The 22,304-nt window shown below is 43.2% G+C and overlaps 1 protein-coding gene across 2 annotated transcripts in view; it reads right to left on the bottom strand.

The window, feature by feature from the left end:
• LOC124012853 (RNA-binding motif, single-stranded-interacting protein 3-like) overlaps window positions 1-22,304 on the bottom strand; it is a 265,610-nt gene that overhangs the window by 29,342 nt on the left and 213,964 nt on the right. For both annotated transcript variants that reach the window (XM_046326856.1, XM_046326858.1), the window contains 3 exons: window positions 14,651-14,694; window positions 8,656-8,752; window positions 6,206-6,256 (listed from right to left, as the gene is read on the bottom strand). In XM_046326856.1, the coding sequence (XP_046182812.1) occupies window positions 6,206-6,256; window positions 8,656-8,752; window positions 14,651-14,694 (192 nt within the window). The remainder of the gene's footprint in view (window positions 1-6,205; window positions 6,257-8,655; window positions 8,753-14,650; window positions 14,695-22,304) is intronic.

Below are 22,304 nucleotides of genomic sequence, written 5' to 3'. Positions count from 1 at the left end.
GAGAGAGAGAGAGAGAGAGAAGTTGGAGAAGAGAAAGATGAGGAGACCGTGTGAGAGAGAATGATACAGGGAAAGATAAATGGAGAGCGAGAGAGAAGCGAGTTGAAGCCTCATTCGTTTTTTTAACGGCAATAGAAAACAAGCTGTCGTTTTCTTTTGAAGTTTTCGCTTTAAGCAACGAGGATACACAAATTTCTGCAAACTGTTGTCTTTTCATTTTTTTCTCTCTCTCTCCATCTCCTGAAGAAGCACTCTGCTGAGGGGTATAGCACTCAGGCACAGTCTGGCTATGGTTGTCAAACTCAATCTAGTGAGATAAACAAAAAGACAGCAGTGTAGCAGCAGCCAGCAAACTCTTTCTCAAAGAACACGTTCACTTCTCACTTGTGATTTAACGCCTTCAAAATTCCAAACTGCCACAGACAGCAGCACACTCGATGCCTACCTGGGTTCAAATACTATTCAATATCCTTTCAAATACTCTATCTGGCATCGTGCAAACTCGCCGTGCATAATGGTTGAATAGTCGTCCCAAAAGTGCAAACCCTGCAACATCTTATGATGGCTAAAAAGGCTAAAAAGCAAACGCTCAAAGTATTTGAAAAACTTAATTAAAGTATTCAGTATTTGAACCCAGGTATGCGCTCCAGTGTAGTGATTCTGATTGGTTATGGCGATGACCTCTCCCCTTACCATGCTCCGCCGCCTACATATTGCGCCAGACACCAGGAAAACACTCCCCCCAGAACGGCCCATTGGTCTAACACGCTGTGAACGCACACAGCCCCAAATTGCAGCACAGTCAGTTGGTTTAATACTTTAAGGCGCCCCCCTGAACGCTAGACTAGCACGCTCCGGTAGTTCAATGTGTTTCACTGGATCGGCGGCACGGGTGCAGACATAAAGAGAGACAGATTGGGGGGTGTTACCCATTGATGAGTGGAGGGGGGTTTGGGGGGGGCAGCTTTGGTTAGGGCACGGACAAGGCCATGGAGACAGAGAGAGGAGGAAACATGGAACATAGGAAGGGAGCAGAGGGGACGCTACTGTATAGCTAGTATTAGGCTGTTACAGGCCATACAAACTCTCACGATTACAAGCCTATAGATTGAGGGACTGACAGCCAATAGATGGAGGGACTGACAGCCTATAGATGGAGGGACTGACAGCCTATAGATGGAGGGGCTGACAGCCTATAGATGGAGGGACTGACAGCCTTTAGATAGAGGGACTGACAGCCTATAGATGGAGGGACTGACAGCCTATAGATGGAGGGACTGACAGCCTATAGATGGAGGGACCGACAGCCTATAGATGGAGGGACCGACAGCCTATAGATGGAGGGACCGACAGCCTATAGATGGAGGGACTGACAGCCTATAGATGGAGGGACCGACAGCCTTTAGATGGAGGGACCGACAGCCTATAGATGGAGGGACTGACAGCCTATAGATGGAGGGACTGACAGCCTTTAGATGGAGGGACTGACAGCCTATAGATGGAGGGACTGACAGCCTTTAGATGGAAGGACTGACAGCCTATAAATGGAGGGACTGACAGCCTATAGATGGAGGGACCGACAGCCTATAGATGGAGGGACTGACAGCCTATAGATGGAGGGACTGACAGCCTTTAGATGGAGGGACTGACAGCCTTTAGATGGAGGGACTGACAGCCTATAGATGGAGGGACTGACAGCCTATAGATGGAGGGACTGACAGCCTATAGATGGAGGGACTGACAGCCTATAGATGGAGGGACTGACAGCCTATAGATGGAGGGACTGACAGCCTATAGATGGAGGGACTGACAGCCTATAGATGGAGGGACTGACAGCCTATAGATGGAGGGACTGACAGCTTATAGATGGAGGGACTGACAGCTTATAGATGGAGGGACTGACAGCCTATAGATGGAGGGACTGACAGATACCCTCGTGGGTTATGTAAGACCAACACTGACAGCCTATGGAGGGACTGACAGATACCCTTGTGGGTTATGTAAGACCAACACTGACAGCCAATAGATGGAGGGACTGACAGATACCCTCGTGGGTTATGTAAGACCAACACTGACAGCCTATAGATGGAGGGACTGACAGCCTATAGATGGAGGGACTGACAGCCAATAGATGGAGGGACTGACCGATATCCTCGTGGGTTATGTAAGACCAACACTGACAGCCAATAGATGGAGGGACTGACAGATAACCTCGTGGGTTATGTAAGACCAACACTGACAGCCTATAGATGGAGGGACTGACAGATACCCTCGTGGGTTATGTAAGACCAACACTGACAGCCTATAGATGGAGGGACTGACAGCCTATAGATGGAGGGACTGACAGCCAATAGATGGAGGGACTGACAGATACCCTCGTGGGTTATGTAAGACCAACACTGACAGCCAATAGATGGAGGGACTGACAGATACCCTCATGGGTTATGTAAGACCCACACTGACAGCCAATAGATGGAGGGACTGACAGATACCCTCGTGGGTTATGTAAGACCAACACTGACAGCCAATAGATGGAGGGACTGACAGATACCCTCGTGCGTTATGTAAGACCCACACTGACAGCCTATAGATGGAGGGACTGACAGATACCCTCGTGGGTTAGGTAAGACCAACACTGACAGCCAATAGATGGAGGGACTGCCAGATACCCTCGTGGGTTATGTAAGACCAACACTGACAGCCAATAGATGGAGGGACTGACAGATACCCTCGTGGGTTATGTAAGACCAACACTGACAGCCTATAGATGGAGGGACTGACAGCCAATAGATGGAGGGACTGACAGCCTATAGATGGAGGGACTGACAGATACCCTCGTGGGTTATGTAAGACCAACACTGACAGCCAATAGATGGAGGGACTGACAGATACCCTCGTGGGTTATGTAAGACCAACACTGACAGCCTATAGATGGAGGGACTGACAGATATCCTCGTGGGTTATGTAAGACCAACACTGATAGCCTATAGATGGAGGGACTGACAGATATCCTCGTGGGTTATGTAAGACCAACACTGACAGCCAATAGATGGAGGGACTGACAGATATCCTCGTGGGTTATGTAAGACCAACACTGACAGCCTATAGATGGAGGGACTGACAGATATCCTCGTGGGTTATGTAAGACCAACACTGACAGCCAATAGATGGAGGGACTGACAGATATCCTCGTGGGTTATGTAAGACCAACACTGACAGCCTATAGATGGAGGGACTGACAGCCAATAGATGGAGGGACTGACAGCCTATAGATGGAGGGACTGACAGATACCCTCGTGGGTTATGTAAGACCAACACTGACAGCCAATAGATGGAGGGACTGACAGATACCCTCGTGGGTTATGTAAGACCAACACTGACAGCCAATAGATGGAGGGACTGACAGATACCCTCGTGGGTTATGTAAGACCAACACTGACAGCCTATAGATGGAGGGACTGACAGATATCCTCATGGGTTATGTAAGACCAACACTGACAGCCTAGTCATACTTAGAAATGTAAAACATATTAAAAATGGACGCTGTATTCACAACAATCCAGCACCTATTACAGCCTGCGGAGTTGCCCTAGGCCGGCTGTTCTCTATGTATGTCACAAACACACTCTCACACACCCATACTGTGCAGGACACAGCGTAAACCCCAGACCCCAGATACAGCACACCTGCCCCACACACAAACAGCAGCCAAGCCTTGATCTTCTCATCTCTGTAGCATCTGTAGCACCGGGGGCTCCCGTCATGGAGGCTGGCTGGTTAGAAGAAGGCAGGAGAGGAGCTGGCTGGGAGGCTGGTGGTGCCCTGCTGGGGCCAGATTGCATGTTGCTAGTCTCCCAGAGTGGGGGTAACTGAGACGGGGAGGCTAGGTGGTAATGGGCGCAGCAGGGAGCAGCAATAGGGTAGTAGGAGGGCTTCTCTATGGATAGTGGTGCTGCTGGTGATGCTGGATCAGGAGCTACGGTGTTGCATTGTTCCTGCTTAGCTGGCATCACATCTGTACAGTAGTCCTCTTTGATACTGCCAGTGTGTAAATGATCTCAGTCTCTAGGAACACTAGGAAAGTCTCAGATATGGCTCTGGAGGACCCACACAGTGCCTTTAGGTATGATGTAGTGTATGAAGACCAATAGGACGGCTTTGGGATCCACCTTTCTTCAGATACTCCAGCCTCCGTCACGAGGCCGCATTTTCAGTCCCTCACAGCCGTGCAATAGTAATAACATATTGGTAACAGGGCAATAGACGAACACACCACAGTGATACCAGTATAAAAAGTTACGTGCTGCGGTAAAGCTCAGAGCCAGGATGGGAGATTTGGCTGCAAAAGCAGAACCATTAGGAGCTCTGAAAGCATCAGCTCTCATTAAAAAAAAACTCATACAGACTGGTCTAATGCATGGGACCTACTAATTGCCTTTTACCCAAACAAGAGACTAAGTTGTCTTAAAGTGGGAATCCAGTCTGTTGCATTACAGTAACTGCTATTATTAGCTACTCTGTGTGAAAAATGAAATAGATAACTGTACGTACCGGTAGTTACTGTAGGTATAATTGAGGTTGTATTCCAGCGAGAAGGATCCTTTTTTGAGTTAGATATCTGTTGAGCTTGTGGGTGGTACATATTTATGACAGGAGATCTTGTAGTGTATGTTAATATGGCATGAAACGCCGGTCCTCTGTAGCTCAGTTTGTCGAGCATGGCGTTTGCAACGGCTAAGTCCCGGAACCACCTGTATGTAAAATGTATGTAAGTCGCTCTGGATAAAAGTATCTGCCAAATGGTATATATGGTCCTTTACCATTCGGCCATCAGATTTGCCACCAATGCTCCTCATAGGACACATCACTGCACTCTATACTCCTCTGTAAACTGGTCATCTCTGTATACATGTCGCAAGACCCACTGGTTGATGCTTATTTATAAAACCCTCTTAGGCCTCACTCCCCCCTATCTGAAATATCTACTGCAGCCCTCCTCCTCCACATTACAACACCCCGTTCTGCCAGTCACATTCTGTTCAAGGTCCCCAAAGCACACACACCCCTGGGTCGCACGTCTTTTCAGTTCGCTGCAGCTAGCGACTGGAACGAGCTGCAACAAACACTCAAACTGGACAGTTTTATCTCCATCTCTTCATTCAAAGACTCAATCGTGGACACTCTTATTGACAGTTGCTTTGAGTCAGGTATTGTTGTTTCTCCCTTCTTGCCTTTTGTGCCGTTGTCTGTGCCCAATCGTGTTTACCATGCTACCATGTTGTGCTGCTGCCATGTTGTGTTGCTACCAGGTTGTTGTCATGTGGTGTTGCTGTCATGCCATGATGTCCTCGTAGGTCTCGATGTAGTGTTGTGGTGTCTCTCTTGTTGTGATGTGTGTTTTGTCCTATATTTTTATTAGATTTAGTTCTAATCCCATCCCCCGTCCCACAGGAGGCCTTTTGCCATTTGGTAGGCCGTCATTGTAAATGAGAATTTGTTCTTCATTGACTTGCCGAGTTAAATAGAGGTTAAATCAAAATGAAATACAAATAAATAAACAGTTATATTAGTAATATAACATGAAAGGCTGACTGAGTAGTAGTACTGCAGTACTGGACGCTGATGGCCTGGGTATGTTGCTGAGATGGATTGAGCAGGCTAGCTGGTGTTTCTGCTCTGCTAGCTAAATGCTGCTGAGTCACGCTACAGTCCACCGAGACCCATAAACTCTGTGTGTTTCCAACCAGAAACATGTGTTTGTACACTTACAAATGGGACTATCAACTTCTATAGATTGTTCCACTACTGTCTTGAATCATCGGAAACAATAATTTAGCTATCAGCGATATTCACTGCATGAGTATATGGGTGAGTTACGAAGGTGGTCTGAAAATGGATTTGCCACAGGAGAAGTTTGAAGTGAATTTCCAGACGGAGAGTCTACATTTCCAATCCCAACACTGCCTCATATTAGCGCATAAATATATTGAAAAGTGCCGTAGAGGTTGTAAACATCTCTTGAGGCGAGGATTCTAAAAAGCGCTCTAACTCTTCTGGTGAGTTAACCCGAAAGGCACCATGAATCTACCGCAAGTGAAGGTAGACATCAGGCAACTTTGTCTCCCTGTCGACCTCTAACCCCAAAAAGGGGGACTGCCAGAGCACAAACAGTAAATCACGACAGAGAGAATGGAAATGCACTTACTGTAGGTTGCATAACATATTGTTGATGAGGCATCCATGACGTACTCTGGACCTATGAGGGAGACATCAAGTGAAATGTCATTATTGACTTAAGGTAACCCATGCCACCTCTTTTCCCTTACAATCAACAGTGTGCAACAACTGGTTTTCCATTGTCACACTATTTCTCTGCATGCCTTTTCCTTTCCTGCGGTTTCCTCCATGCCAGGAAGTGGCGGGCGCGTTGAGGTAAGACGGAGCCTTGGCCCGTTGAAAACAACACAGTTCTTGAATTTGCAGGATTAGGCACAGCGTGTTACGCCACTAGCCAAGATGGCTTGACTGGGCTTGGCTCGACATCTCGAATATCAAATAACAAGAACCCACAAACTGACCCTGTACGAGAAAGACAACTCCCGCTCATGTGGGTCATTCAGTTGAACAGAATTCCTGCCTTCGATAGTGAGAGAAGCCACAGTTGAGTAAACGGACAATTTAGATTTACCGGAGAGGAGCATCAGACAACATGTCAGAGACGAAACAAGTCTACCCATTGATCCCTGGGAAAATGATTGGACTCAACAAAGACAAATTGATGCTAATCTTTTATAAGAACGCTAATCCTCTGAGCTCGTTAAAGCCCATGATTTGGAGCATGCCTAAACAAGTCTGTTTTTTTAAATGATTGAATAGCACAGAGCCACGTTTGTTTGTTACTTCCTCTGGATGTTTGGTCCCAACCAACAGGAAGAAAACAGAGACGAGACAAAGCTTCGTTCCCTAATCGTCCATCTTTAGAATTTTCCCCGGCGACATCAACAAGATTCTAATTCCATTGTAATTTCATTTCAAGACTGTGTTCTTCCATCTTTTGACTAAGATTTTTGTAATTGTATTTTTTTTATTAGTTTTTTTCTCATTCTCATTATAGATGCAGTAGTATTGGCAGCGGTGACTTAATAAGAAGCTGGTACATTGTGTGACAGACTATGTTTTCCAGTGGTCTGGTCTGACGATGTATGTCTACCTCTGGCTGACCCTGCTCTGAGCTTGTGCTTCCATTAAGACAGTGAACACAGCGGGGAAGACTGTATGGCTAGACCAGGAAGTGGAATGGACTGTCCACAGTCATGTGACGAAGTAATCAAGATGTTTTCCCAGAGTACACAGTCCGAAGAAAGAAAGTTTACAATGAACATTTGTAAACTGTTATTAGATACAGTAAATAAATACAATTGGAAATGTAAAATACACAATTTAATAAACAATATATTCTGCATTAGGCCGATTTGATATAATAAGAGATTCTAAAACATATGTGTGTACAACATTATTACTTTCCACCACATATGGCTGAAATCATATGAATGTTTTTCATTGTGGCCACTAATTATTCCTTTGTCTCATATGCTGTGTTTCCTGTCTGCTCTACTCTTTGTACTTGAGCAGAAGATGGAGGACTCACCTTGCCTGGCGCTGCTTGGCTGAAGGGCAATATTACAGGAAGCCGTGGTGGCCGATATTGAAACTGTGAGGATTAATATTCCTCATAAGCCTGGCCATTGTTTTTGATAAATCAATTTGGGAAGCTTTCAGAACGCGGATTAGCGCCGCGCCCCGTCCCAACTTCTCCCCCCAGTGCTGGACAGGAGTTTAAATCATTCGCCTCTGAAAGGCGAGCATGCCAACCTTCACCAACCGACCCCCTCCACTCTCTCATTCCTTCCCTCGCTTTCTCTCTCTGTCTGTCTTTCTCGCTCTCTCCGTCTTTCTCTCTATTTCCATCTCTCCATCGCTCTCTCTTTCTTGCTCTCTCACTATCTATCGTTCCATCTCTCGCTCTCCCTGTCACTCTCCCTCTTTCTGCATTCTAATAAGGCTCAGTGATAAACAGCGAGTGCTCTTGGGGGAAAGTGGAGGTGAACTGAACAGTGTCTCATCCCTTCTGCTTGTTGCAGTCAAACATCTGGAGGTCCGTGAAATTGTGGGCGTTTAGCAATGGAGACGCTGCTGACGTTTGGCACAGTTCATTTACCCCCTTACGTTACGCTCCGATTCACATGGTTCCAGGGATCACCTGGGATACTCAGTTCGCAGGACAATTATGTCAAATGACTGTGGAAGGAATAACAGCTTAAAAAAAGCTTTAAAAGCACAACAGGGTCAGGAAAGCAAAAGGAGAAATTGTTTGTTTTTCACAACACAAATTCCTAACGGACGTTGCTTTCCCCTCTGTTCCATCAGTCTCCTTCCTGCTCTTTTTCTGTTGAGCCATTCCATCTGTTGTGTTTACCGCCTACAAAACAGATGTCATCCAGCATCGTCAGCCAACCAATGAGGAAAGCTCAGAAGTTCCAAATTGCTGAGAGCCCCTTGCTGTTTTCCAGTCCCTCAGGGTTGCCCATCACCCACGCAGTCCCCAGCCGCCCCCACGGCTATCTCCCTCTGGCTACACTACAGTACACCACCCACCTGATATGTGGAGACGGGGGAAGCAGCGATGAAGGGCGTGATGGACGTCTGTGCGATCATGCGGTTGGTGGCGATACTGTAAGGCGAGGAGTAGAACCTGAGGGGAGAGAGGAAACAGAACAGAGAAAGGGAGGTCAGACACGGGTATTGGATGTACCTATACACTGTATCCAGAAAGTATTCAGACCCCTTGACTTGATCAAATCGTTTTTTCCCCCACCTCATCAATCTACACACAATACCCTATAATGACAAAGCAAAAATAGGTTTTTGCAAATGTATAAAAAAATCTGAAACTGAAATATGACATTTGCATAAGTACTCAGATGTTTTACTTTGTTGAAGCACCTTTGGCAGCGATTACGGCCTCGGGTCTTCTTGAGTATGACGCTACAAGCTTGGAACACCTGTATTTGGGGAGTTTCTCCCATTCTTCTCTCCTCTCAAGCTCTGTCAGGTTGGATGGGGAGTGTCATTGCACAGCTATTTTCAGGTCCCTCCAGAGATGTTTGATCGGGTTCAAGTCCCAGCTCTGGCTGGGACACCCAAGGACATTTAGGGACTTGTCCCGAAGCCACTCCTGCGTTGTCTTGGCTGTGTGTTTAGGGTCTTTGTCCTGTTGGAAGGTGAACCTTCCCTCGTCTGAGGTCCTCTGAAGCAGGTTTTCATCAAGGATCTCTCTGTACTTTGCTCCGTTCATCTTTCCCTCGGTCTGCCAGTCCCTGCCGCTGAAAAACATTCCCACAGCATGATGCTGCCACCACCATGCTTCACTGTATGTATGGTGCCTGGTTTCCACCAGACGTGACGCTTGGCAATCAGGCGAACGAGTTGAATCTTGGTTTCATCAGACCAGAGAATCTTGATTCTCTGAGAGTCCTTCAAGTGCCGTTTTGGTAAAATCCAAACGGGCCGTCATGTGCCTTTTACTGAGGAGTGGTTTCCGTCTGGCCACTCTACCATAACCTGATTGGTGGAGTGCTGCAGAGATTGTTGTCCTTCTGGAAGGTTCTCCCATCTCCTCAGAGGAACTCTGGAGCTCTGTCAGAGTGACCATCGGGTTCTTGGTCACCTCCCTGACCAAGGCCCTTCTCCCCCGATTGCTCAGTTTGGCCGGGTGGCTAGCTCTAGGAAGAGTCTTGGTGGTTCCAAACTTCTTCCATTTAAGAATGATGGAGGCCACTGTGTTCTTGGGGACCTTCAATGCTGCAGAAATGTTTTGGTACCCTTCCCCTTGATCTGTGCCTCAACATAATCCTGTCTCGGAGCTCTACGGACAAATCCTTCAACCTCATGGCTTGGTTTTGAACTGACATGTACTGGCAACTATGGGACCCCATGCAGTTGAAGTCGGAAGTTTACATACACCTTAGCCAAATACCTTTAAACTCAGTTTTTCACAATTCCTGACAATTAATCCTAGTACAAATTCCCTGTTTTAGGTCAGTTAGGATCAGCACTTTATTTGAAGAATGTGAAATGTCAGAATAATATTAGAGAGAATGATTTATTTCATCACATTCCCAGTGGGTCAGAAGTTTGCATACACTGAATTAGTATTTGGTAGCATTGCTTTTAAATTGTTTAACTTGGGTCAAACATTTCAGGTAGCCTTCCACAAGCTTCCCACAATAAGTTGGGTGAATTTTGGCCCATTCCTCCTGACAGAGCTGATGTAACTGAGTCAGGTTTGTAAGCCTCCTTGTTCGCATACGCTTTTTCAGTTCTGGCCACTCCAATACCTTGACTGTGTTGTCCTTAAGCCATTTTGTCACAACTTTGGAAGTATACTTGGGGTCATTGTCCATTTGGAAGACCCATTTCCGACCAAGCTTTAACTGATGTCTTGAGATGTTGCTTCAATATATCCACATAATTTTCCTACCTCATGATGCCATCAATTTTGTGAAGTGCACCAGTCCCTCCTGCAGCAAAGCACCCCCACAACATGATGATGCCACCACCGTGCTTCACGGTTGGGATGGTGTTCTTTGGCTTGCAAGCGTCCCACTTTTTCCTGTTATATTTTTGTTTCATCAGACCAGGGGACAGTATGATCTTTGTCCCCATGGGCAGTTACAAACTGTAGTCTGGCTTTTTTTATGGCTGTTTTGGAGTCTTTTTTATGGCTGTTTTATGTCTTGTACCTGTTTCCTCCAGCATCTTCATAAGGTCCTTTGCTGTTGTTCTGGGATTGATTTGCACTTTTCGCACCAAAGTACGTTCATCTCCTTCCTGAGCGGTATGATGGCTGCGTGGTCCCATGGTGTTTATAGTTGTGCACTATTGTTTGTACAGATGAACGTGGTACCTTCTGAAGTTTGGAAATTGCTCCCAAGGATGAACCAGACTTGTGGAGGTCTTGGCTGATTTCTTTTGATTTTCCCATGATGTCAAGCAAAGAGGCACTGAGTTTGAAGGTAGGCCTTGAAATACATCCACAGCTACACCTCCAATCCACTCAAATGATGTCAATTAGCCTATCAGAAGCTTCTAAAGCCATGACATAATTTTCTGGAATTTTCCAAGCTATTAAAAGGCACAGTCGACTTAGTGTATGGAAACTTCTGACCCACTGGAATTGTGATACAGTGAATTATAAGTGAAATAATCTGTCTGTAAACAATTGTTGGTAAAATTACTACTGTCATGCACAAAGTAGACGTCCTAACCGACTTGGCAAAACTATAGTCTGTTAACAAGAAATTTGTGGAGTGGTTGTTAAACGAGTTTGAATGACTCCAACCTAAGAGTATGTAAACCTCCGACTTCAACTTTAAACAGGTGTGTGCCTGTCCAAATCATATCCAATCAATTTGGAAACAGGATGCACCTGAGCTCAATTTCGAGTCTCATTGAAAAGGGTCTGAATTCTTATGTAAATAAGGCATCTGTTTTTTATTTTGAATAAATCTGCTAAAAAGGTTTTCGCTTTGTCATTATGGGGTATTGTGTATAGACTGATGAGTGGGAAAAACAATAATAAGGCTGTAATGTTACAAAATGTGGAAAAAGGGAAGGGGTCTGAATACTCTCCGAATGCACCGTAGGTCTCCATGCATTACAACTGTCTACATTGAAATGTCAGGATGATCATGATTATTAAGGCGCCTATTGAGTGTTTATGAAGGGCTTATGTTTGGTTAATGAACTACTGTTTCAAATAGCTGACTGGCAATTTACATACACTTTCTACTAAGTAACAGAGAGATAGACACCAGTATGTGGGGGTATATTTGTGTGTTTATGCCTTAGGCTTTTTATGCAATAACCTCGAACAAAGTGCACATTTTTGTTTTTGCCCCTAGCACTAACACAGTTGATTGAAAAAATGAACTCATAATCAGGCCTATGATTTGAATCAGGTGCCTGAGTACTAGGGGAAAACAACTCAAAATGTGCACTCCTTCGGGTCCCCAGGACCAGGATTGGGAAACAGTCTAACGGAACCAAATGGAATCTTTTGACACTCGTATCCCTTGAGCCAGTCTCTGTCCACATAAGGACAGGAGTGTACCGTACACAGAAACTATCTCTCTACTAAAAGACCACACTTACAAACACACAAGACACACACACCCACCCACAGACACTACTACACACATCGTGGTCGATGCACAGATCCTCAGTCACACAGACGGCATTTGAGGCCGAGCAGACCGAGCTTCCCACGTGAGGGTATAGCTCGTCGGTGTGTTTGTCTCAAATCAAACGCAAGGCGATATATTGTGTTCCGTCTTCTGGCTTCACAATAGAAAAGTCTGGTTTTATCAGATCAAATCATGGTCTGAAAAAAGGGTTGTCGTGTGTTTCTGCCCCTAGCCTGGAGTATTAAGGCTATACAATGTCTGACTGGCTTAGGCTGCTGGCTGACTTCAATCCACGGTGTTGGAAAAACTCAATGCATTTAAAAGAAGGCTATTCCAAAGTGTTGGGCTCTAGGGAAAAGATGTGGTGGGCTACTTCATCATGTTGTGACGTTGATTCAGATCTACAACAGTCCTGGGTGTCATTTCTATCCGCTAGCTGGTTTTATACCACTCTCAGTTGTCCTCCTAGCTCAGTGGGTAGAGTAGGCGGTATAAGTTAATAGACCAATAATAAAAGAGCGTTTCAAACCTCTCTGCCAATAACTGCTCATTTTCAGGTTCTATATTCCTTCCATTAGGCCCCTCTTAGACCAGTCCCAGACAGTCCTAGCAAAATTCTTGCTTGAGATTTGATTATTAAAAAAAAGAAAAAGCATTTGGCTTTTAAAAGTAGAACTATTGTCACAGACTAAAAGCCTTGAAGTAATCCCAACATACTGCAGACATATATTCTCCATGTACACTATATATACAAAAGTATGTGGTCAGTGACTTTCAACGTGGCAACGTCATAGGATGCCACCTTTCCAACAAGTCAGTTAGTCAAATCTCTGCCCTGCTACAGCTGCCCCTGACAACTCTAAGTGCTGTTATTGTGAAGTGGAAATATCTAGGAGCAACAACGGCTCAGCCGCGAAGTGGTACTCACTACCGAGTTCCAAACTGCCACTGGAAGCAACGTCAGCACCAGAACTGTTCGTCGGGAGCTTCATGAAATGGGTTTCCGCACACAAGCCTAAGATCACCATAGACAATGCCAAGCGTTGGCGGAAGTGGTGTAAAGCTTGCTGCCATTGGACTCTGGAGCAGTGGAAACACATTCTCTGGAGTGATGAATCACGCTTCTCCATTAGGCAGTCCAACGGATGAATCTAGGTTTGGTGGATGCCAGGAGAACGCTACCTGCCCCAATGCATAGTGCTGACTGTAAAGCTTGGTGGAGAAGGAATAATGGTCTGGGGCTGTTTTTCATGGTTCGAGCCACTTAGTTCCAGTGAAGGGAAATCTTAACACTATAGCATACAATGACATTCTAGACAATTCTGTGCTTCCAACTTTGTGGCAACAGTTTGGGGGAAAGCCCTTTCCTGTTTCAGCATGACAATGCACAAAGTGAAGTCCATACAGAAAGGGTTTGTCAAAACCGGTGGGGAAGAACTTGACTGGCCTACACAGAGCCCTGACCTCAACCCCATCTAACACCTTTGGGATGAATTAGAACACCGACTGAGCCAGGACTAATCGCCCAACATCAGTGCCCGACCTCACTGATGCTCTAGTGGCTGAATGGAAGCAAGTCCCCGCAGCAATGTTTCAACATCGAATGGAAAGCCTTCCCAGAAGAGTGGAGGCTGTTATAGCAGCAAAGGGGGGACCAACTCCGTATTAATGCCCATGATTTTGGAATGAGATGTTCGACGAGCAGGTGTCCACATACTTTTGGTCATGTAGTGTATGTCTACTAAGTGGTCAATGTGCTATTTTCTTTTATTTCTTTCGAGCCTCATAATCACAGCTTACTATTATGTTTCTAATATGCCCATCTTATGAGATTCTATTCATTCATCCAGTCTTATTCCAGAGTCATTTAGATAAACGCTTCGGGAAGCTGGGAGAAGCAGGGAGTGAGAGAGAAGCTTCCTGTCACAGACTGAGGACACATTGAGAGAGGATGGAACTCAAAGCTCTCCTTCCCTTCCTGTTACAGTACACAGGGAAAAATAGAACACTTTGCTAGGCCATTCATTTCCATTGCACCCTTTCGTACACAGGCACCGAAGGCGCGCGCACACACACACACACACACACACACACACACACACACACACACACACACACACACACACACACACACACACACACACACACACACACACACACACACACACACACACACACACACACACACACACACACAAAGGGACGGGCACACATGCAGGCAACCAGGCATGAAATATACGCACGCACTAACACCTGAGACCATCACTCCATCTCTTATAGATTATTTGAAGTAAATAGTAACAAAGGGCACACACTACATGAATCAAGAGACAATCATATTGAACAAGTCGTACAGATTGCTCAGAGGGATGGACGGTGCCAGAGTTGTACAGACTGACTCTTACCCGTTCTGCATAGCAGCAGGATCATATGTTAACTGCATACCAGTCTGCAACACAAGAGAGACACGTTACAGGTTAATCCTTGAATTTCAAGTCACAATAGTGGACAGGATTTGACAGAGAGGAAGCAAACGGGATCTCAATACACTTTATGCATGTGGGACAACGATCGATGCCAGCTTTGAGAGAGAGAGGGAGCGAGACAGAGAGAAAGAAGTGACAGTGAGCGTACGCATGAAAGTGTGTGAGGCCCTTGTCTCTCTTCCTCTTTCTCCCACTCTCTCGTGTTCTTCCCCTCTCTCCCTTTCTCTCCCTGCAATCCGTCATCTGCATTCCCGAAGCCTTCTCTCCCGGATGAGGGCTAATCCCATTTCTTTAACACAGGAGGCTGCTGAGGTTTCAGATTTCATCAGCACACTTTTTTTTATCTCCCCCTATCTCTCTCTATGTCCCCCTGTCTCCCATACTCTCTTCTCTCTCTCTCTCTCTCTCTCTCTCTCTCTCTCTCTCTCTCTCTCTCTCTCTCTCTCTCATCGGAGTGCATGCTGGGAGTGCATGCTGGGAGTGAGTCGTCAAGCAGGAGTGATTGTGAGAGCGAATGGTTTTTCTTTTTCACTCTATCGGGTTGTTGTATGTATATATATATATTGATTAGGTTAGTTGTTTTAAGGGTATCTTGTTTAAACTATCACTAAGCACGTATAGGGGTGGTGGGATCTTTGAGGTTGGTTTTTAGCGAGGGCACAACCAGCGGGTGGGGCTGGTTGTTATGGCCACTCGTGGAAATGGAGAGTTTGAAAAACTTAGTCGGAGGCATGGAGTAAAGATTCCTGCTGCGACAGGGTGTTCAGTGGAAGAATGTAGCTTGGCTGTGGGTGCTATCATTGGGTATGATAGCATCAAATCAGCCTCAAGGATGAATAGCGCTGTAGTGATATTCTTAGATTCAATTGAAAAGGTGAATAGAATAGTTGAGATGGGTGTCGTGTTGAGAGAAACACAGACGTCGGTATTTCCGCTTATGAATCCGGCGAAGAAAGTCATGCTTTCTAACGTGCCACCATTTGTTAGAGATGAAGTGTTATGGCGAGAGTTATCGCGCCATGGTCAAATAGTGTCTACAATAAAGAAAGTTCCTTTTGGATGCAAATCTCCGTTGTTGAAACATGTCGTGTCTCATAGGAGACAAGTGCATATGATTTTAAAAAAGGAAGGAGATGAACTGGATTTAGCGTTTAGCTTTAAGATTGATGGATTTGATTATGTCTTCTATGCATCTACTGAATCAATGAAATGCTTTGGCTGTGGAAGAGAGGGGCATTTGGTGCGTAATTGTCCCGAAAATGAGCGCGCTGAGCCTGGTAGTAGTTTTAGTGCGAGTACAACTAACGCACCACCGCGAAGGGATGAACATGCTAAGGGTACAGGAGAAGAGAGAAGGTGGGCAGATGTGGTTGGAAAAGCAGGAGAGGAAGGCAGTGTGGATACGGGGGCAATTGTGGTAGATCAGAACAAAGAGGGAGGGGAAACAGTAGGCGAGATTGCGACTGCCGTCGCTGAGGTGGTGCTGGAAAATGAAATTGGAGGTCAAGAGGAGATTGAAATAACGGAAAAGGAAGCGGATGTTTTCAAAATACCGAGGAGTAAAAGGAAGAATGTAAGGGGTGGTGAAGGGTCTAATTCTAAGAGAAAGGTAGAGTTTAATAAATCAATTGAAGATGAACAAGGTGTAGAGATGGTGGAGTATTCTTCTGGGGAGGATAGTGAGAGTGAGTCATCTGACGCGTCACAACAATATAGTGAGATAAATGGGGTGGAAGGGAGGTATGGGATCGAGAGGATACGTCAATTTTGAAGTTGACAAAAGGGAAGAAATATATGCAAGATTACAATGTAACTGATTTTTTCCCTGAACGTGAATTGTTTATTGAATCAGCAAAATTTCTGATGTCAAAAATTACAGGCGGAAGTTTGAAAACCCCTGAAATTGCTAGACTCAAGAAAGTGGTCACAAGAGTGATAAGTGATGTAAATTCTAAAGAAAATGAAAGAGTTCAGTTGCAGTCTTAACTCTGTAAAGAGATGTGGTGGCTGGATCGTCCTCTGTATATATATTTTTTTATCCATGAGCAGTTTTAAGATTTCTTCTTTAAACGTAAATGGGGCAAGAGATGTAAAAAAAAGAGCCATGGTGTATGAGTTAATTAGGGAAAGGGAAGTGACATAATTTTTTTACAAGAAACGCATAGTAATTTGGAAAATGAAGTTATGTGGCAACAGGAGTGGGGGGACAGTGGTGTGTAGTCATAAAAACTCAAAAAGTGGGGGTGTGGTTATCTTGTTCTCAAAAGGGTTTTTGCCGTTGTCATATGAGGTTGAAGAGGTAGTTGAGGGGAGGTTATTAAAAGTTAGAGCAAGGTATGAAAACATCACTATGTGTCTGATAAATGTATATGCCCCAGTGATGACAGTTGAGAGGGTATGTTTTTAGAGACACTATCAAATACCATTGAGAAATGTAACAAAGAAGATTATTTGTTTATTGCTGGGGATTTTAACTGCACAGTTAGTGATTTAGATAGAAATCACCAAGAACCTCATATAGCCTCAAGGATGTTTTTAAAACGCCTCATTGTAACAAATGAATTGTGTGATATTTGGCGGAGTCAACATGGAGGAACAAGGCAGTACACCTGGGCGCATGTGAGAGAGAACATCATCTCTATGGCCAGGTTAGATAGGTTTTATGTTTTTGAGCATCAATCTCAGGTCTGTAAATCAAGTGTGATAACTCCAGTGGGGTTTTCTGATCATTGTTTAATAACAGAGGTGGTGTTCATTAACGATGTAAAACCCAAAAGCGCATACTGGCATTTTAATATAACTTTATTGAGTGATGCTCACTTCAGAAACTGTTTCAGTTTTTTTTGGGAGAGGTGGAGATCTCAAAAAGCCAGTTTTGTATCCATTCAACAGTGGTGGGATATAGGGAAAATCCAGATTCAACAATTTTGTAATCAATACACGAGGAATGTCACTAAAGATATCACCAGATCAATGAAAGCCCTAGAGATTGAAATAGTGGAACTCATGACATTGGTTGAGACCACAGGAGATCGAGGCCATACTCAGGCCATCAAGAGGAGAAAAGCTGCATTGGCAGACCTGCTGGGTATCAGAGCACAGGGGGCACTGGTGAGAAGTAAATTTCAGGGAATATCTGAAATGGATGCCTCATCCAAATTTTTCTTTGGTTTAGAGAAAAAGAATGGACAAAGAAAAATTATTCATTGTCTCAAATCAGCTGTTGGACAAGAGCTCACTAGCCCTAGTGAAATTAGAAAGAGGGCAGTAGAGTTCTACGCTGAGCTCTACAAATGTGAGTACAAAGAGGACAAAACAGTGACACAGCAGTTCTTTGATGGGCTCCCAAAGGTGGCTGCAGAAGTTCAGGTTGAGCTTGAGCAACCATTGTCTTTGCAGGATTTATACACTGCATTAAAAGGCATGGAAAATGGAAGGGCACCAGGCATTGATGGGCTTCCCGTTGACTTTTTAAGTCTTTTTGGGCTATGTTGGGAGAGGATTGGTTAGAAGTAGCTAATGATAGTTTAACCGGAGGGTTACTACCAATAAGCTGCAGAAGGGCTGTCCTCACCCTACTGCCCAAAAAGGGTGACCCAAGGGAGGTGAAGAACTGGAGGCCGGTGGCTTTATTGTGCACTGATTATAAGATATTGTCAAAAGCTTTGTCCAACAGGCTGAGGGAGGTGATGGGGCAAATCATACATACGGATCAGTCCTACTGTGTTCCTGGCAGGCAGATAGGGGATAACATTTCTCTGATTCGTGATTTTTGGACGTCTCTAGGGATATTGGGTTGGATGCTGGTCTAATTTCAATTGATCAGGAAAAGGCATTTGACCGAGTTGAACATCAATACTTATGGCACACGCTTGAGGCGTTTGGGTTCAGCTCTGGTTTTATTGCCATGATCAAGGTGATATATGGTGACATTGAAAGTGTATTGAAAGTTAACGGTGGTTTGAGTGCTCCTTTTAAAGTGTGTAGAGGTATTAGGCAGGGATGTTCTATGTCAGGAATGTTATATGCCATTGCTATAGAGCCACTACTAAATAGCATTAGAAGTCGCATTGCAGGGGTGTGCTTTTCAGAGGATATTCCTCCTATTCGTCTCTCAGCCTATGCTGATGATGTAGTTGTGCTAGTGAAAAATCAAGCGGAGGTGGATAGCTTGAGTCTAATTGTTGATCGTTTTAGGGGAATATCCTCTGCAAAGGTAAATTGGGAAAAGAGTTGTGCGTTACAGATTGGAGAATGGTCTGGAGGGATCATGGCTTTGCCAGGGGGGCTAGAATGGTGTAAGGGAGGTTTTAAGTATCTTGGAGTGTACTTAGGAGATGAGGGGACTATGGAAAAAAATTGGAGTGGGGTGGTTGAAATGGTGGAAGGGAGGATGAGGAGATGGCGTTGGTTACTATCTCGTATGTCATATAGGGGGCGCACTATTATAGTTAACAATGTGATTGCATCTGCACTGTGGCATCGGTTGTCAGTTTTAGAACCACCATCTGGCCTTCTGGCTAAGATACAGGCAATTATTGTGGATTTCTTTTGGGATAAATATCACTGGGTTCCACAAAGTGTTTTGTATTTGTCAAAAGAAGAGGGGGACAAGGTCTTGTACATCTTGCTAGTAGGGCTGCTGCTTTCCGGTTTCAGTTTATTCAAAGGTTGCTTTATGGACCGGAAAATGTGGTGTGGAGAGGGGTGGCAGGTCTTATATTACAACGGGTTGGAGGATTAGGTTTAAAGAAGGCTTTATTTCTGGTTGATAGTAGCCAGATTTCTAGGGAGAGAGTACCTCCGTTTTACAGAGGACTTCTCAGAGTATGGAGCATAATGAAGGTGTCCAGACGAACTTCAGCGGAGTCAGTGCATTGGCTGTTGGAGGAACCTCTGGTGTATGGGGCAAGACTGGATTGTACAACTGCAGCTGTTCCACATTTCTCCAAGATTCTGGTGAAGGGGAAAATCATCACCTTAAGACAGTTAATGGCCATAGCTGGGCCCGCCTTAATGGATGGAAGACGGGTGGCAGAACATTTGGGGATGAGGTCGGAAAGGATTGTCGGACAAATGCTGGGGAGCTGTAGGAAGGCTCTGTCAGCGGAAGAATGGGGTATGCTTAGTAGTCACAAGAAGAAGGTACAAGAGGAAGACGTCTCATTTCCAAGACTAGGGATTACACCAAATATCCCAGAGTCAGAAAGAAAGGCGTTATTGCTGGATTTGAGAGGGTTGGAGGAGGTGGGTTTGGAGGAGGTGAATGGGAAGGACTTGTATAGGGGTGTGTCAAGGTGTTGAATAAAGATAAATTGAAAAATAGAAAAGACACTCCATGGAGGGTAAAATTGGGCATTGATGACAAGGTAAAGCCAGCATGGAGAGCACTGTACAAACCACCGTTACAAAAGGGTACTGGAGATATGCAATGGAGGGTTTTACATGGCATCATTGCAGTTAATGCTTTTGTATCTGTTATTAATTCAGATGTTAGAGATGGATGTCCTTTTTGTAATATAAGAGAAACCATTTTTCACTGTTTTATGGAGTGTGAGAGGATAAAACCTCTATTGGAAATGCTGGAATCTTTGTTTAAAGCTGTAGGGGAATTTTTCAATAACACGGTTTTTATTTTGGGGTTTCAATATAGTAAACAACAGAAAAGAAAATGTCAAATGTTAAATTTTATTTTGGGACAAGCTAAGATGTCAATTTTTCTGAGTAGAAAACACAAGATAGAAACGGGATATGGGCAGGATGTAAGATGTGTTTTTAAAGGATTAGTAAAAGCAAGAATAAAAGTAGATTTTGAGTTCTTTTCAGCTGTAAAAGATCTCCTATTATTTGAGGAGAAGTGGGCCTACGAAAGAGCGCTTTGTTTTGTAGAAGAGGGGAAATTATTTTTTGCCGATGAAATAAGTTGAATGTATATGTTATGTATTTATTTTTATTTAGGAATTACATTTGTTTTTTCATTTCTGAAAGGGCAGTGTGTCATTTGTTTTTATGTTAACACTTGAGTAAAAAATAAAGGTTTTATAAAAACTCAAACTCTCTCTCTCTCTCTCTCTTCCCCTCTCTATCTCCATCCCGCCCTCTCCCTACCTCTCTCTCTTCCCCTATCTCTCTCCATCTCCCTCTCTTCCTACCTCTTATCTCTCTCCATCCCCCTCTCTCCCTCATTACTCTAGGAAGTTTGCGTGAGCTAAAAAAGGAGTAATGACCCTCAGAAACTTGAGGGGATGGACCTCACCCACGTGAGTGAGAGGAAACAGAGATCCACATGAATCCCATAGCAGATGCATCAGCCCTGGGTGACATGGCCACTGTGGATGTGTGCGTGCATGAGCATAACATTCACTAGGCCACTTAGTTTTGCTTTAACCACACAGATTGTAATGACTGAATGCTGTCTTCTTATAATATGCACCATTTATAATATTTACCATTTATAATATTCACCATTTATAATATTTACCATTTATAACATTAACCATTTATAATATTCACCATTTATAATATTCACCATTTATAATATTTACCATTTATAACATTCACCATTTATAACATTCACCATTTATAATATTTACCATTTATAATATTCACCATTTATAATATTTACCATTTATAATATTCACCATTTATAATATTCACCATTTATAATATTTACCATGTATTATATTGACCATGTATAATATTCACCATTTATAATATTCACCATTTATAATATTTACCATTTATAATATTTACCATGTATAATATTCACCATTTATAATATTTACCATGTATAATATTCACCAGTTATAATATTTAACATTTATAATATTCACCATTTATAATATTCACCATTTATAATATTTACCATGTATTATATTGACCATTTATAATATTCACCATTTATAATATTCACAATTGATAATATTTACAATTTATAATATTCACCATTTATAATATTTACCATTTATAATATTTACCATTTATAATATTTACTATTTATAATATTTACCATTTATAATATTTACCATGTATAATATTAACAATTTATAATATTTACAGTGTATAATATTTACAATTTATAATATTTACCATTTATAATATTTACCATCTATAATATTCACCATCTATAATATTCACTATTTATAATATTTACAATATATAATATTTACCATTTATAATATTTACCATTTATAATATTTACAATATATAATATTTACCATTTATAATATTTACCATTTATAATATTTACCATTTATAATATTCATCATTATAATATTCACCATTTATAATATTCACCATTTATAATATTCACCATTTATAATATTCACCATTTATAATATTCACCATGTATAATATTTACCATGTATAATATTCACCATGTATAATATTTACCATGTATAATATTCACCATTTATAATATTCACCATTTATAATATTCACCATTTATAATATTCACCATTTATAATATTTACCATGTATAATATTCACCATGTATAATATTTACCATGTATAATATTCACCATTTATAATATTCACCATTTATAATATTTACCATGTATAATATTTACCATGT

Source organism: Oncorhynchus gorbuscha, linkage group LG24 (genome assembly GCF_021184085.1).
Source record: "Oncorhynchus gorbuscha isolate QuinsamMale2020 ecotype Even-year linkage group LG24, OgorEven_v1.0, whole genome shotgun sequence".
Taxonomy (NCBI): domain Eukaryota; kingdom Metazoa; phylum Chordata; class Actinopteri; order Salmoniformes; family Salmonidae; genus Oncorhynchus; species Oncorhynchus gorbuscha.
The sequence above is the reverse complement of the archived record's forward strand: the minus strand, read 5'-3'. Positions and strand labels throughout refer to the sequence as shown.